Source organism: Pristis pectinata, chromosome 28 (assembly GCF_009764475.1).
Source record: "Pristis pectinata isolate sPriPec2 chromosome 28, sPriPec2.1.pri, whole genome shotgun sequence".
In the NCBI taxonomy this organism is placed as follows: Eukaryota; Metazoa; Chordata; class Chondrichthyes; order Rhinopristiformes; family Pristidae; genus Pristis; species Pristis pectinata.
This window is the reverse complement of record NC_067432.1, coordinates 10,760,785-10,776,628: the sequence shown is the minus strand read 5'-3', so window position 1 is coordinate 10,776,628 and position 15,844 is coordinate 10,760,785. Positions and strand designations below refer to the sequence as shown.

Genomic DNA, 15,844 nt, shown 5'->3' with positions numbered 1-15,844 from the left:
TGCACATTTTATACACCTCTATAACATTACCCCTCAATCTCCTAGTTCATTGGCCAGCTCAGTACTTTGTTCCGCAGGTCTATTTCTGAAGCTCATGGTGGCCTTACTTGATGCTTCCATAATTGAAACTTTCCGTCCTAGTATCTGATTGCCATCATGATGCAATACCTGCATTACTTCACAATCTGCAAACAAGATGGACAAATGCTACAGACACCCATTATCAGCACTGCAATTCCACAACTCTCAAAGAATTCTCTCAATATTCTTTTTTTGTTCAGAAGTTATATTCTTTGTTGATATTGCCCACTTCAGAGGATATGGTGATCCTATTCATTTTCACGTGGTTTCACCACACCACAGCCCTTGACTGCATTGCACAACTTTTTTCTCAGTTTCATTAGCATGCAATATTTGCATGCTTTGACCAAACTACTGACGTACCTCGATTCAGGATGGTCTGATGTTTGACAGCTTGACTCTCTTCACAGCCCAAGCTTCACATTCATCAGATGGACAGTGATCTAACTTAATTAATAATGATGTTGATGCACCACTCCTTCATTACCACACCTATCCTCATAACAAGAGCTGCCTGCATTTGCTGCACACTCATCCCAGATCATTGCTTCTCCCACTATCCCATATAGATGCATGGTAGATCGAACCAGCAGTTTTCATTATCATAGAGTTATACAGCACGGAAACAGGCCCTTCGGCCCAACTGGTCATGCCTACCAAGATGCCCCATCCAAGCTAGTCCCATTTGCCAGCATTTGGCCCATAACCTTCTAAACCTTTCCCATCCATGTACCTGTCCAAGTACCTTTTAAATATTGTTACCATACCTGCCTCAACCGCTTCCTCTGGCAGCTCATTCCACATGGATACTATCCTTTGTGTAAAAAAAAATGTTCCCCCTCAAGTTCCTATTAAATCTTTCTTCTCTCACCTTAAACCTATGCCCTCTAGTTCTTGAATCCCCAACTTTGGGAAAGAGATTGAGTGCATTCACCCTATCCGTGCCCCTCATGATTTTATACATCTTCATAAGATCACGTCTCAGTCTCCTGTGCTCTAAGGAATAAAGTCTTAGCCTATCCAACCTCTCCCTATAACTCAGTCCCTCAAGTCCTGACAAAATCCTTGTAAATCTTTTCTGCACTTCTTCCAGTTTAATATAGCAGGGTGACTAAAACGGAACACAATACTCCAAGTGAGGCTTCACCAGTGTCCTGTACAATCACACCATGACCTCCCAACTTTTATACTCAATGCCCTGACTTATAAAGGCCAGCATGCCAGAAGCCTTCTTCACCACCCTTTCTACCTGTGACTCCACTTTCAGTGAACCATGTACTTATACTGAATTTTGTTACAGTTTTGTTAGTGATATATTCTTTTAAGTGGCCTCGCAGTGCACACTAGTTGGAGACATTTCGATATCTCTCAGGCTCACTTGACCAGTGATGTGTTTAAGTGTGGTCAGTGCACCCCAAAGGGCAAGTAGTTCCTGGATTTCCCTTTTGACCAGTGCAATGATCCTTTCAAAAACACTCTCAATCCAAGTGACTCAGTTCAATCTCTGCCCATAATTCTTGGTGTATGCTATGATGGGAAACCGTTTTGATTGTTGAATCTCCACTGGCAAGTCAACAGTTTACTCACCACCACCACCCCCAACACAGAGGGTCCATCCTACATATTCCAGTGCCATTTTGCTCTTAGTCATTGGAAAGTGGCAGTATCGATGTGTTAGCTATCAATTGTTACCTCATCAATAAAATAACAAATATATTTTCGTCATCACACTCCCTGGTAGTGCAATAGATATTGTTGAGCACTCCACTTTCTCATTATATGATTTTTGTGTATGGTAGCCCAGTGGGACTGTTTCATACCATTGCATGCAAGGCAAATGGAAACTACTATCTTTACTGGAAGTTATCTTTTTCGTGCAATGTTCCTTTGCCTGTGATAATTATAACAGTGGGACAACTTGAATGAGCTCTCTGTATATGTATGGCAAAACATCCTGCTTTTTTTGTTCCACACATATGACTTCCAGTCATCCTGCCTTTGGCACATATATGACAAATGGATTTCCCATCAAACTGACTTGGAGTGCTCACGTGATTTTGGATGCAAAGAAGATCATATTGCCTTTACCATACTTGCAGGCTTGTTCCTTGCTTGCATGTTTGAATCATCCACTGTGAAATTTTCTCCAATTTTTAAATGCATTTTCAATAATGATGGCTATTTTACATGATTTCTTGAATGCAGAATCTAGCATATTAATGGTTTTGCCAGAATCCTTTCATTGGTTAGTCTGTACAGAAAGTAATTCTGCAATGCCTAATCTGAAAAGGTCGTGAAATTGCAATTTATTGCCAGTGTCTCCAGCATTGATACGTGTTCACCAATCTTTCCCCTGCTCCTGGTTGCAAAGGCAAATAACAGAGGTAAAGCTATTAACAGAACATCCTTTATTGAAAGCAGTAGATTCTCAACCAAGTGCAGTGTCTGTTTCAATAATACATCAAACGGCATGTCACAGTTCTCAAAGGTACGCTTAACTTATGTAATACGTCCCTGTTCAGGTTTTGCCATTCAAGGTAAGGAAACATTCTGCTGCTTACCTGTTCTCCCAGGTATTTACCAGAACCATCTTAGAAATAGCCATTTAAATTCAAGAGTTCTCATCTAATTCTCTTTCCACTCAGGGAGGAGGGGGAGAAGATGCAAACTACACATATTGCTACACAACACTTGGTATTGGTATTGGTTTATTATTGTCACTTGTACCGAGGTACAGTGAAAAACTTGTCTTGCATACCGATCATATAGGTCAATTCATCACACAGTGTAGTTATGTTCTCTAACAAACATGATGAGGATTTAGGGGGTGTTTTAGATTAAATTAGTGTTTCCACGACAATTATCTATAAAACATTAACATAAATGTGTTATCACTATTCTCAGACAAAAATGAAGAAGTATTTCTGAAGGGCGCTTTCTAGTAAATAATTTGCATTATATTATTACATCTCAGCCCCTGGACATTAAATAATATGCCAAAATCAGACATTGTAACAAATCAACTGCAAACATCACATAAATATAACAGCAACAGAAAATGGGAAAGTACGTTTATTGCAAAAAGACTGATCGTATAAAAATTTTCGAGCCAGCCAGGAGTCGAACCTAGAATCTTCTGATCCGTAGTCAGACGCGTTATCCATTGCGCCACTGGCCCGATGAAATTTACTGTTACTTTTAGTGGTAGGAATCTCTTTCAAACGATGTTCTACTTATATTTATGATATTTCTTTTCCGTATTCCCTGCAGCCAGCACAACAAAACAACCGAAGACACGAGAATCAGATTCATTTATTAGTCATTGTGGCCCAGGCTTTAGATTGATTGAACTTAAGTCTGCCCTGTAAGTAAAGGCTCCACGGAACGGATTTGAAACGTTATTTTTTTCTCCTGTCATTTACACTTTGAGAATCCATTTAATTCATTGCTGAGTGCCATTTATCTCCCGACACTGCTTTGTTGGGGTTTAGTTGCTATTTTATTGCGTGAGCTCCATTCATTAATTGCAGCATTCGTATATTACACGTTCAGCTCTTAGAAAACAAACCAATCAGTGGCCAGAACAGTTGATTGACAGTTTCTCTGTCCATTGACTATGACGGACAAATGAAAAGGGCCAATTGCCGTTTGATAACTGCGGGCTGCTTCGCCCGCCTTGGTTTCGGGGTTGGACCAATGAAATCACAGCGTGCCTCTGTCGTTCCCTTATGCTGATTGGATATTCCTTGCACCAATGAAAGGAATGAGTGTCTTGAGCGTTGGCCAATGGGCTGGCTGTATTTGCGCGGGAGGTGTGATGGCGGAGGTAAGGTTCAGGGCGCGTTAATTTGCTGTGTGGCAGGGTTTGAGTATCTGGTTCAGTGACTCTCAGCTCGGCTGTTGGTGCTCAGCAACTCGGCATCAAGCAAGCTGAGAGAGCAGTGTCGGTCAGAGGGCTAAATGTGGGCTCCTTGCTGATCAGAGGGCGATATTTACATCTAAGTATAGTTGGTACAGTATTATGCTCCTTTTTAATGATGATAGTGACACAAGCATGCAGTCTTCCCTGCACACCACACGTATTGTGGTATATGGTGAATGGTGTCCCTCACTGTGCCAAGGTAACCCACTCATCTCAACTGTTGCACAGTTATACCCTCTCCATCAACTTCTTTCACTGCCCTGGAGTGATAGCCCTTTCCCCAGGAATGACAAGGTGGCCCACAATGATTATTACCCTCTCCGCTGGTCTGACAGGGTGAACTATATGCCAGGGCAAACTCTTCTGTGCTGGGCTGACTGTATTGAATTTCTGTCCTGGTTAGTAGTGATTGTACAGTGATTTCCTTTTCTACTAAACTATCAGTGCTAAAGTGTTGAATTACATTTGGAACATCCATTTGAAATGCTTTCAATTGAAGCTGTAATCAGAGTTCAGATACTTGCAATTGATGTTCCTTAATAGTGTTTGGATTTTATTCAAATTAATTTGTTTGTGAAAGTGTAATTTAGAAATAATTACAGATTAGATTGTAATTTTAAACCATATGGAGTGACGTACTTACTTTGGATTCCTGTGATGTGCTCCCTCTTACTAACATACAACATGTTGTGATGGTTGTTGCTGTTTGGTTTTATACTGAACTTTGTAATTTGTTTCTTTCCTAAGTCCCAATCAAATTTCCAATAGCAGCCCAATGACCCTGTATTGCTTGCTTCAGGTTTCTTTTCCCCCTATGCTATCAGGGTAAACGGTGGTCTAGGATTTGGGCCTGGACTAATAAAGACTTGTTTGCATGTTATCTGATGGTGACGCTCTGTTGCGATGTGCCTTCCTTCAGCTAAAAGGAAGAGAGAGAAGGAGAACAGAACAGAAAACAAAGTTATCTGTTGCGTTTATAACATGGCATCACTGACAATGTGGCATTCCCTGGGGTCTGTACTGATGAACTTCTCCTGAATTATATGCTCTAGAATTATATGCTCTAAATTCTACATTTGGACTTCAACCAGACAAGCAAGTATTTTATCTTGTCATTCATAAGGATTTTATTTTGCTGCAGTTGGTTATTGGAAGTGAAGCCTGCTGAGATATTTGAACAATATTTAAGGCATTCTGTGAAATGACCTGTTCACTACTTTTTTCTTGTTAAGGTAACTCTCAATAATTTCAGTGTTGCTTTTATATGAGCTGGGATGGATCAGAAGATTCTGTATTTGGCCTCAGCTGAGGATGCAGAAGGATTGCAACAATGTCTGCAGCACATGAAAGAGCAGGAGGTAAGCAGCTGCTGTATTTCCACATTTTCTGAAATCAGCAGTGGGATTAAAATATATATTTGTTGAAATTAATGTTTTCTTTTACTTCAAATAACATGTATGTTGCATTCAAATAGACATTTCAAAGATGTAAACATTGTGCTTTATTTTCTCCAAAACCAATTTTTATAGACCAAATATTTTCTTTCAAATAGCTTCATTCCAGCACATACTTACGGTATGTGATTTGAAAAGTGCTTAATTTTTTAAAAGGAGATTGTAACTAGAATGAATTATGAATGATGTGACATATAAGATTGAGCATCTGTAATGTAGTCCTTGACCTGTAGCTGTTCAATCTAAAATTATATTTTGAATTTCATTACTGCATTTGTTTCAGATTGGCGCTCTGATAACAGGTCATGCTTTGAAAGGGAAAGAAATTGGAATGCTTGTCAGAGCTATTTTTAAAGGTTGGTTCTTTTTAAGCATGTAACAGATCTATCTGACCCTGCCACCTCCCATGATTGGCATAAATTTGTTCATTGCATTTGGAAAATAAAATGCCTATGAATGTTTTCAGCAATATAAATGCATTAATATTGTGTTGAAGATGATGTCCAGTTAAGCTAGGCCTCTCTATGTCTGTCTGGTGTGTGTAAACCCCTAGAGATGGTCCCATTGTTGTTGAAATAACCGTTGCCTCTATGTGGACCAGTGTGGGTGAAGAGAGTGTATGGGGGACTCAGCAGGATAAAAATAAGACCTGTCAAAGGCCAGATGAGCACCCAGTGAATCACTGGTTAGCTATATTTTGGGAGGAGAAGGTGCTACCAAGACTCTCTGTCTGAAGAATCATCCATGATGTAGAAGAACTCTATTCTCTAATGAAATGGTCAAGGTTGGGTCCTCCATGCTAACTCAGCAGAGGATGGAATGAAAGAGGGCAATTAACATGGAAAGTGTAAGATTACCGTAGCGTCAAAGCTGTTTAACACAAATAGAAATTATTTTTATGAATTTAGCCCAGTATTTACACTGGTTGGTAAATAAATAAACAATATACAGTATTTATGGCAATAAGCCTTAAATTGGCTGGCCTAGTGGCTGGAGTAAGTACGATATAAGATTACGAGCATTTGCACTTCTAAATTGCACTTAACAACTAACGGAAGAACTGGCAACAAACATAAAAGTGTCCTTCTGTAGGAATCTAACAAAGAAAAGCCTAGGGAACACCAATGTAGATCTCTGTAAGAGAGACAGGTGAGAATTTATTACAGGGAATGAGGAATTGTCAAAAGGTTAAATGGCTATTTTTTGTCTGTCTTCAAGGAATACACAAAAAGACCTGTCAGACGTACTAGAGAACCATGAGTCTAGTGAGAATAAGGAACTGAAGGATATGAGTATTGGTTAAAACAAGTACTGGAGATGTTGGTGAAACTAAAAGCTGATAAATCCCAAAGACTCGATAACCAATATCTCAGAGTTTTGAAAGGCTTGGTGTAGAGATGTAAATGTTCAGGTTATCATCATCCAAAATTCTCTTGATTCTGGAATTATTTCTGAAGATTGGAGGGTAGCAAATGTGACCACACTGTTTAAGAAAGGAGGGAGAGAAAAAATGGGGAACTATTGACATGTTATCCCAGCGTCAGTAGTAGGAAAAATACTGGATGCTATAATGAAGAATATAACCATAGAACGCCTTGAAATTAATAATAGGATTCAGCAGAGCTGGTTTGGTTTTATGAAAGGACAATAATGTTCACCAAATCTACTGGAGTTCTTTTGAGGATGTGACTTGTAGCATAAGTGAGGGAAAACCAGTGGAGGTGGTATATTTAGGTTTCAAGAAGGCTTTTAATAAGGTCCCACATAACAGGTTGTTCAATGAGTTTAGAGCACATGGAACGAGGGGTAATATACTAAAATAGATTGACAATTTGATATTGGACAGAAAGCAAAAAGTGGAAGTACGTGGATTGACAGACTGCGTCTCGTGGCATACCATGGATCAGTGCCTGGAGCCTAGCTGTTCACTACCTACAACAACAACCTGACTAAGTTTGCTGATAGTATAAAGCTAGGTGAAATTGTGAGTAGTAGGAGGATGTAAGAAACATCAAGGGGATATTCACAGACTTTGTGAGGGAGCAGCAACATAGCAGGTGCAATATCGTGCAGGAACGTGTGAAGTTATCCACTTTGGTACACACAACAGAAAAGCATCATATTTTTTATAAATGGTAAGATATTGGCTAATGTTAATATTCAAAGGGACCTGGGTGTCATTGTACGTATTACTGAAAGTCAACGTGCAAATGGAGCAAGTGATTGGGAAGGTAAATGATACATTGGTCTTTATTGCAACAGGATTTGAATGCAGAAGTAAAGATATCTTTAGAGCCTTGATGAGATTGTACATGAAGTATTGGTCTCCAGGGGGAAAATAAAATGCACAGGCCTTTGAGGGAGTGCAGTCAAGATTCGCTAGACTGGTTCAGGGATAATAGGTTGTGCGTATGAGGAGAGATTGAGTGGACCAGCTCTGTGCACTCCTGAGTTTGGAAGAATGAGAGGAGATTGCATTGAAACTTACAGAATTCTTGCAAGGGTCAACAGGAAGGATAGTTTCCTCTGTCTTGAGAAGTCTAGAACTAGGGGTTCACAATCAGAATGTGGGATAGACCATTTTGGAGTAAGATGGGGAGAACTTGATTCATTGCAGAGGATGGTGCATCTTTGGAATTTTCTCCACCGTTGGGCTGTGGAGGGTCAGTCTTTGAGTTCACTGAATGCAGAGATCAATAGATTTCTGGATATTAAGGAATCGAGAGACATAGGGTTGATGCAGAAATGTGGCTTTGATGTAGATGACCAGCATGATCTTGACAAATAGTGGAGCAGGGTCAAAGGCCAAATGGCCTACTCCTGCTGTTATTTCATATGTCGTTGTAGGAAGAATGTGAAGGCATTAGAGAGGGTCCAGAAAAGATTGACAAGCATGGTTACTGAAACGAAGGGCCACAATTACAAGGAGGGATTAGAGGGGCTGGGACTGCTTTCTTTGGAGGAGGAAAGGCTGAGAAGAGCTGTAATCGAAATATGTAAAGTGATGAGGGCTCTGGAGAGGGTGGATAATGGGGTGGTGTTCTTTTTGGTGGTGGGGAATTAAATTCTAGAGGTTACAGGTATAAAATAAAGGGGATAAGAATTAAATTGAACATAGAATACGTGGAATCTGCCAGCAGATGTGTTGGAGACATGTTCCTTTGTGGCCTTTGAAGGAACTGGATAAATACATGGTGGAGAGAAATTTGCAAGGCTACAACGAAAGGGCCAGTGGATGGAACCAAATACTTGTTCTTGTAGAGAACTGGCACACACATGATGGGCTGAATGGCCTCCAGTGCTGTAACTATTCTATGATTCCATGTAACAAAGAAAAGTAAATTTGAATTCTGATCTTATTCATGTCTGACCACCTGATCTTTTTCTCTTAATTAATTATTTCTGTCATAACAGTGATTTACTACCTTTGTTTTTTCATTATAGGTTCCCCATGTTCTAAAAATGAAGGAGTTTGTCGGAGGCTTTTTGTTTATAAACACTGCATACAGCTGGTTGAATCAGGAGACCTTCAATCGGATATATCAACAGACGTGATTGGTTTACTGATGCTTGAAGTAAGTTATGAAAAGTTTTATAGTTCACTGTCAATAACTTTCAATACTTGAAATGTATTCAGAGTATTTATTAACCAGACCCTGCTCCCATAGCCCGTAAATATGCAATCTAATTAAGACCTTTAAGTGTGAAAAATGACCCACATATTATGCAAGGTGGTAGCATTTTGTGCCCTAATGTAGTTACGTAACCTGGGTGGAAATTCTTCTTCTACAGGTATTTGATGTGTTACTGACTTTGATTAGAATGTAAAAATTCACACCATCACGTTTCACTGAAAAGTTCATTCGTCTTTGACATTGAGTACTTTGTGCTCCAAAAAAAGTTTAATAAAGTGGACTTGTTTTCTTTATGATAGGAGATAGAATATGGTCCAGATTTTATTGTAAGACTTTGAAAGAAACTGACAAAGTGACTTTCGTCACTGGTGAGAGATTTAAAAAGGTGGGAGAATGCAAACTAAAAACAGAAGTTAAATGGTACCTTGGAAAGCGATGCATGATGGAGTTGTGGGTTAATTCATTTGGAAATCTGTTGAACCTGGCAGAACAAACTGGTCCATGAGATAAGAAGACGTACTTCCAGTGATAGAAGGGGATGCAGTGAGAATGTTGGTGGGATTGAGATCCATCAGAAGGCTGTGAGATATGATGTCGTTTTGGTATCTCTTTCTAAAACAAAATCTTAAAACTAAGTTGCTTTGTCTTGAATAAATCAACAACAGAAACATTGAAGCCATGAGCCAAGAAATGGGACCTGAATAGATTTAGAAAAAGAGCACAACTGTTTTTTAAATTAGAGCCACTGTGGATTGGGAGTCAGGGTAGATCAGCAAAAACAATTATTATAGTGGACTGGGATTTGAGTGAGAGAAGGCAACATGAGCAAAGATTTTGGTGAGGTAAAGCTTTAGAAGGGTGGATAATGGTAGTTGGCCAAGAGCTTATTACCTTGGTCATGCGGTCAATTGGAAAGCAAATATCTATGAAGTAGCAAGATTATGTATGTGTGTGAATGCATGTGTGCCTATGCTTTCAATATAATTACTTGTGAGGAAGATGATTTATTTGGCATCCATTATGCACAATGAGTGCCTCCATTGAAACAGTGGTGTTGTTCTTAGAAAGAAAACTACAAATCTAAAATTCTTGAGATATCTCTGTATCATGAGAGCTGCTGGTTTTCTTTGTGTTCATTCATGGAATGTGGTTATCAACGCAAGGCCCACATTTATTATCCCTTGGACATTTTAGAGAACACCTTGCAGGTCTTGTTTTGCTTAGATGGTAGATTGCCTTCCATTGAAAAACCTTAGTTAACCAGATGGAATTTTATACCAGCCTGACTGGTCACCATTAGTGATACTAAATTTTTCTTTTAAATTGAGATGAATTTAATTCCCAACTGGGATTCCCAACTGGTCCAGTACTACAAGAAATAATGTACACCAGCTCCCCAGTGCTTGTGACTGAAGTGTATTATGTTTAAACAAGGAATTAAAAGGATGGTGGAGTGTGGTGGTGGAATTGCAAGTTATAGCATCCATTTGGGATAGGTGAACATTGTTCTCATAATCTGAAGTCTTGATTTTAGGCTCATCAGTTGCCTGGAGCCACTCTAGCTGAACTAGCAAGCCTGTATGTTGATGCCATCAAAGGAGGCAGTATTATTAATGGCAAATCGCTGGATTTGTTCCCTACGATACTTACTGTTCTGGCTTCTCAAGAAAGCTTAAGTTATGGTGGAGGTAGGCAAAATTTGTTAACTGCATGAAGTGAGGAATATACAGTATTATGTTTTGTTCCCTAATCCTGTTTAAAAAGTTTTTGTCATGTGAGTGATCTACCTTTAAGGGATTTTAACTGCTTGTTGTGCATAACGTTACGTGGTTTTATTCTGTTTGTTTTGCCAGGTCAGTTGTGTGGCGAAGAATACAAAAAACAATTGATAAACACGTTATGCTCAAGTAGGCAAGTAGCAACATGTCTGACTATACCAAAATACCATATTGTTAGCTGGGATTATTTTGGGAATTAGATACTTAACCAAGAAGCAGTGAGCCACAAAAGAATATAATCTCTTGAACTAGAAAGGTTCTTGGTAATTTAAGACTATTTTGTGAAATCTTAAACTGCAATGTTTTTCACTTTCTCCTTCTCTCCTGTAAATCCCAGCATCATGTGTAGTACTGTTCTGACAATGCCACTTACTCCAGGGTAAATTGTTCCAGGATTAGTCTTTCTGTATTTTGAATGGTGGGTTATGGCTCGCAAAATGCCTGTGGAGATCTGACTCTGTTTTCTCCAGAAAGTGCACATACAAGCTGTAAAACAACAAGTTACTGTAGACTGACTGTGTATCAGGAGCTCCCTGACACAGACCTGTGGCTGGTTCCACTATCGGCCTTGTGTTTTGCGAGCCAGAGTGAAATGACTCTGTTCAGCCTGGAAATGGAACATGTCACTCCCAAGTATCCACCATCCTACTCCCAACTCAAACCTATATTTTATTGGGTATATAAGAGCTATAAATTATATGTTTCTGTGTTTAAATTATTCTTGGAATTCTTTTTGGATAAATGAATGGTGTGACAACATTCTTGATATTTTAAAAATCATTTTGAATATTTTTCAGATGGGATCCAAAGTGTGTGATTCACCTCACATCCATGTTTAGGTAAAATTTGTATGGTTTGGTCAGTTTAATCACTAATTTTTTGGGGTAAAAACTCATTTAAGTGAACTTCATTACATAAACACTGTATATGTAAATACCCATTCTTGTTTACTCCCATTCTTAAAGGGATGTACCTGTCAGTACAGAAGAGCTTCAGTTTGTTATGATAAAAGTGCTGAAGATGTTCTCCAAGTTGGATCTGCAGGAGCTACCTCCACTTGTTTACCAGTTACTCCTTCTCTCTGCTAAGGTAAGATGGTAGAAAAGGTGGTGGTGGTGTGTGTCAGTCTAAGATTTGATGATGGACATCAGTTCTTCACGATGCTTCTTGAGACTTTAATTGAGGCTGACCATATTTCAGCAAGAATATATAACATTCATGGTATTGCAGTTGGAGATGAAAAATTAGAAAGGTCAGTGCACTTTGGTGATTATTCCTCTCATTCAACAGGGTTGTAAGAAAACTCTTTTGGAAGGAATCGTAACATTTTTCCATCAGCAGGATCAACTGCAAAAAGAAGAACAGATGGGAACTGAGTGAGTTTTAACCATTTCTCACTTAAATGATCACTATACCTGTGTTAATCCAGACAATGAAGGTAGTGTATATCTGAGCTGACTTTCTCCTTACCTGATGAATTACTTGATGGAGATAAAGCACTGTCACTTCTTACTTTCCCATCAAGTTTAACACGTACCCTCTTGCTTTCTGATTAGAGTCTCTTGAATATTGCAGAAGATCTGGGTTTCCTACTCCCTAAATTGCTTCCTTGTTTCTTTCATGTGCTGAATTGGACTTTGGTTTTTGTTTTAAAGGTCCACGGAGTTGGAAGCTGCCACTGTACCAAAAGACCAGCTCCGTCACATAGAAGGAACCATCATTCTTCACATCGTGTTTGCTATCAAATTGGACCATGACTTGGGACGTGAACTCCTCAAATATCTGAAGGTGTGGTAAAGTCCAATTTCTGTTCAGAGTTTTTGCTTTACTGTTATTGAGAAATCTAGAAGGATAGCTATGCAGGACAGCAATAAGCTTTGTGACAAAGTAGAGATGAAACAGCTGAAGTAATGTTGAATTGGGGTTCAAAAATCTTTAGATTGCAAGTGGGAGAGGAGATTGATGCAAAGAAAAATTGCAGTTTTGAGGCCCTGGCAGAAATTGAATTTGAATTTATGCAGCAAATTGGTTGAGAAATTCTAATATGTAGTGCAGCACTTTTGTGCAGCACATGATTGAATTTCATCAAAAATCTGAATGCACCAGGGCACCTCTGGAAATGTGTTACAGGCCTTCTGTGATAAGGCAACTGGACCCATGTACTGCTGGCAAATGGCATGTCACATTTATCTTAAAATCACATGCATAGTTCTGTTCATATGAGTCCCCTGTTGAGTGGCATTATTTAAAGCGGGCCTGATTATATTTTGACGATGGAAGAGGAATCTGAGCCAACCGTTGTTTAAATATTTTGCTTAGTGTGGGGCAGGCACGGTAGTGTAGCGGTTAGCGTAACGCTATTCCAGTGTCAGTGACCTGGGGTCAATTCTGGCCGCTGTCTGTAAGGAGTTTGTACATTCTCCTCGTGTCTTTATGGGTTTCCTCCGGGTGCTCTGGTTTCCTCCCACATTCCAAAGACGTACAGGTTAGGAAATTGTGGGCGTGCTATGTTGGCGCCAGAAGCATGGCGACACTTGCGGGCTGCCCCCAGAACACTCTACACAAAAGCTGCATTTCACTGTGTGTTTCAATGTACATGTGACTAATAAAGATCTTATCTTATCTTCTTCCCCCACTGCTCATGTCCTGGGGATGGGGTTGCCAATTGCCTTTCTCTCTGATGACCTGATCCCTTTTCTGGCCAACCGTAGTGAGATCGTCATTCCTTAGAGGATTTTGGGGATGGTTGGGAGAATGTGGGTTTCAGTGGTTGGTCCTCACATAAGACTGGTGTTTGTTCCACACTGTGTCACCTTTATATGTTTCTTGGATACATTTTCTACCTTTTTGTTTAAAATATGATGATACTTTGTGGAATAAATGTATGTAAGATTGCCTGTCCAAAACTTAGGGTCATTGAAAGTAAAGGTTTTTGCAACACTTGTAAGTTTTAGTTTTAGCTAATGTTTGTTTTGTTGTTAATATATTTCTGAAATAGATTTTTTATTTTCAGTCAAAATCAGCAGCTACATAATTCCTTGCAGAGGGCTGTATATGATTCCCAATATTCAATGTATATCTGTTTGGTTATTCTTGATCAATAATATAATACCTTTGTGACCCATAATAACAATAACATTTTAAAAATGGAAAGGCTGCCTGTCAACTTTACTGCTTAAGCATTGATTCTGTTTGAAACTTGTTAAACAGGAGTTTTTATTTATTCTTACTCCATTTTATCTCCTCTCCATTACCTCCACGTCACAGTGCTTTTTCCATAAAGTAGGATACTTGAGCACCAAGTCTCAAACTTCGGCCACTGGTGCTCTGTCTCATCTCTTCCAGACGTTCATTGTAGAGGATCCTTCGATTGTTTCATTGTTGATCTTTTAACTTGCCCCTGTCCAGAAATGCCTCATTGAAGCCTATCTCTTTTACCTTAATTATAGGCCCGTGTTTCTCCTTGGTAAAGCATACCAAGCCAATTAATAGATTAAAAGTGAAATGTAAATTATTATTAATGATCTGAGTTGCTAAATTTTTCTGTGGCTGCCTTAATTGCAAGTCATCTTTTGTTAATGAGAGATCGTATTTCATAATGGACATTCATCTGTTAATAGAAACACTGGGGGTGTATGAATTTGGCAGTTAAATAAAATTTAAGCTGTATCTGAAATATTGCCCATCTCCCCCTCTATCGCATTTGCATTGTCCTCTGAAACTCCTTTCATGCTATTCTTCAAACACAGAGCTCCTACTTGGGGGGTCTGGAAGTGCACCTCCCAACTTATTGGCTGCACTTCCATTAGCTTCATCTAGCTTCTTGCCTCTTTAAAAATTACAATCTTCTTCAGCCTTTTCTTTCATTTTAGTCTATATCACATTTTCATTAATTTTTCTTTTAAAAAAAACTGATGCAGACATTTCATTTGTTTGACCACAAAACTCTGGAATTAACCTCCAAAACCAGTGCTATGTCCTTCCTTCAAAATCCTCCTTAAAACTTTGATCTCCTACAGTGCATTTGCTCACTTCCCTTTATCCCCTAGCTACAAAGGCCCATTAACTGCTTACCCCACGTTCAACCCACCAGTATGACAACCTTTGATAATGACTTTGTATTTAAATGTTAAACATTGGGTATGGCGCATCAGCATAGTGATGTTTGATGTCTTGCAATGTGTGTCAGATGTGTGTCTTCCTGTTGTGTCTCCAATGTAAACCATCAGTTGCAAAGGTTGTTGTTTTTCCCAACGAGATGATGGAATTAAGATGGGTGGTCGGGGTCACATAACTTGCTCAACTGCACCCATTTCCTCTATGTCAAAGTTGTAGCTATGGGAATCAACACAGTCTAAGCTTTTGGCTGTCCCTGTGGGATACGTGGAAAGGTTTGTGTTTTAGTTCTACTTGAGGTGGATGTGTCTCCCTCATTTCTTCTTCCATTATATTGATCACCATGTCAATGTTACCTTGTGCTCTTGTGATGTAACTTTTGAGTTCTGTACTTTTGTGGTCAACTGCCACCCTGCTGTCACATTCATGTGGGCTATCTCTGATTCTTTGCTTTCCTTCCTGAAATGGAGCTGGAGTAGTGACCGATACCTATTACAATCCTATAGATTCCCACATCTGTCTTGAATGCATCTCTTCCCACCCTATTCCCAGAAGGATTACAGTTTTTCTGGCTCTCTTGTATCTGTTCTGAAGACAGCACCTATTATACCTATGCATCTGAAATGTCGTCATGTTATCTTACCCCAGAGTACAGGGAGGAGATAAAGAGCTTACTAACATGGTGTCATTCCCTCAATGTAAGCAAAAAAAAAAAAGAGCTGGCCATTGACTTCAGGAAGGGGGGGGCGGTGCACACGTTCCTGTCTACATCAACGGTGCTGAGGTCAAGGGGATTGAGAGCTTCGTTGCTTGGAGTGAACATCACCAATAGCCAGTCCTGGTCCAACCTTGTAGACA

The 15,844-nt window shown here is 39.4% G+C and overlaps 1 protein-coding gene and 1 non-coding gene across 4 annotated transcripts in view; one reads left to right on the top strand and one right to left on the bottom strand.

The window, feature by feature from the left end:
• Positions 1–3,186: 3,186 nt before the first annotated feature.
• On the bottom strand, positions 3,187–3,259 carry trnar-acg (transfer RNA arginine (anticodon ACG)). Its single transcript has one exon. It is a non-coding gene; the product is annotated as a tRNA-Arg (tRNA).
• Positions 3,260–3,917: 658 nt separating this feature from the next.
• Positions 3,918–15,844, top strand: part of fanci (FA complementation group I) — a 63,160-nt gene continuing 51,233 nt past the window's right edge. The window contains exons 1-10 of one of the 3 annotated variants that reach the window (XM_052040293.1): positions 3,918–4,092; positions 5,236–5,361; positions 5,741–5,813; positions 8,902–9,032; positions 10,627–10,780; positions 10,946–11,003; positions 11,668–11,709; positions 11,836–11,959; positions 12,161–12,246; positions 12,526–12,658. In XM_052040293.1, coding sequence (XP_051896253.1) covers positions 5,278–5,361; positions 5,741–5,813; positions 8,902–9,032; positions 10,627–10,780; positions 10,946–11,003; positions 11,668–11,709; positions 11,836–11,959; positions 12,161–12,246; positions 12,526–12,658 — 885 coding nt within the window. In that variant the 5' untranslated portion in view covers positions 3,918–4,092; positions 5,236–5,277. Of the gene's footprint in view, positions 4,093–4,922; positions 5,099–5,235; positions 5,362–5,740; positions 5,814–8,901; positions 9,033–10,626; positions 10,781–10,945; positions 11,004–11,667; positions 11,710–11,835; positions 11,960–12,160; positions 12,247–12,525; positions 12,659–15,844 lie in introns of those variants that run through there. The other 2 variants (XM_052040294.1, XM_052040292.1) reach the window with 2 other exon arrangements.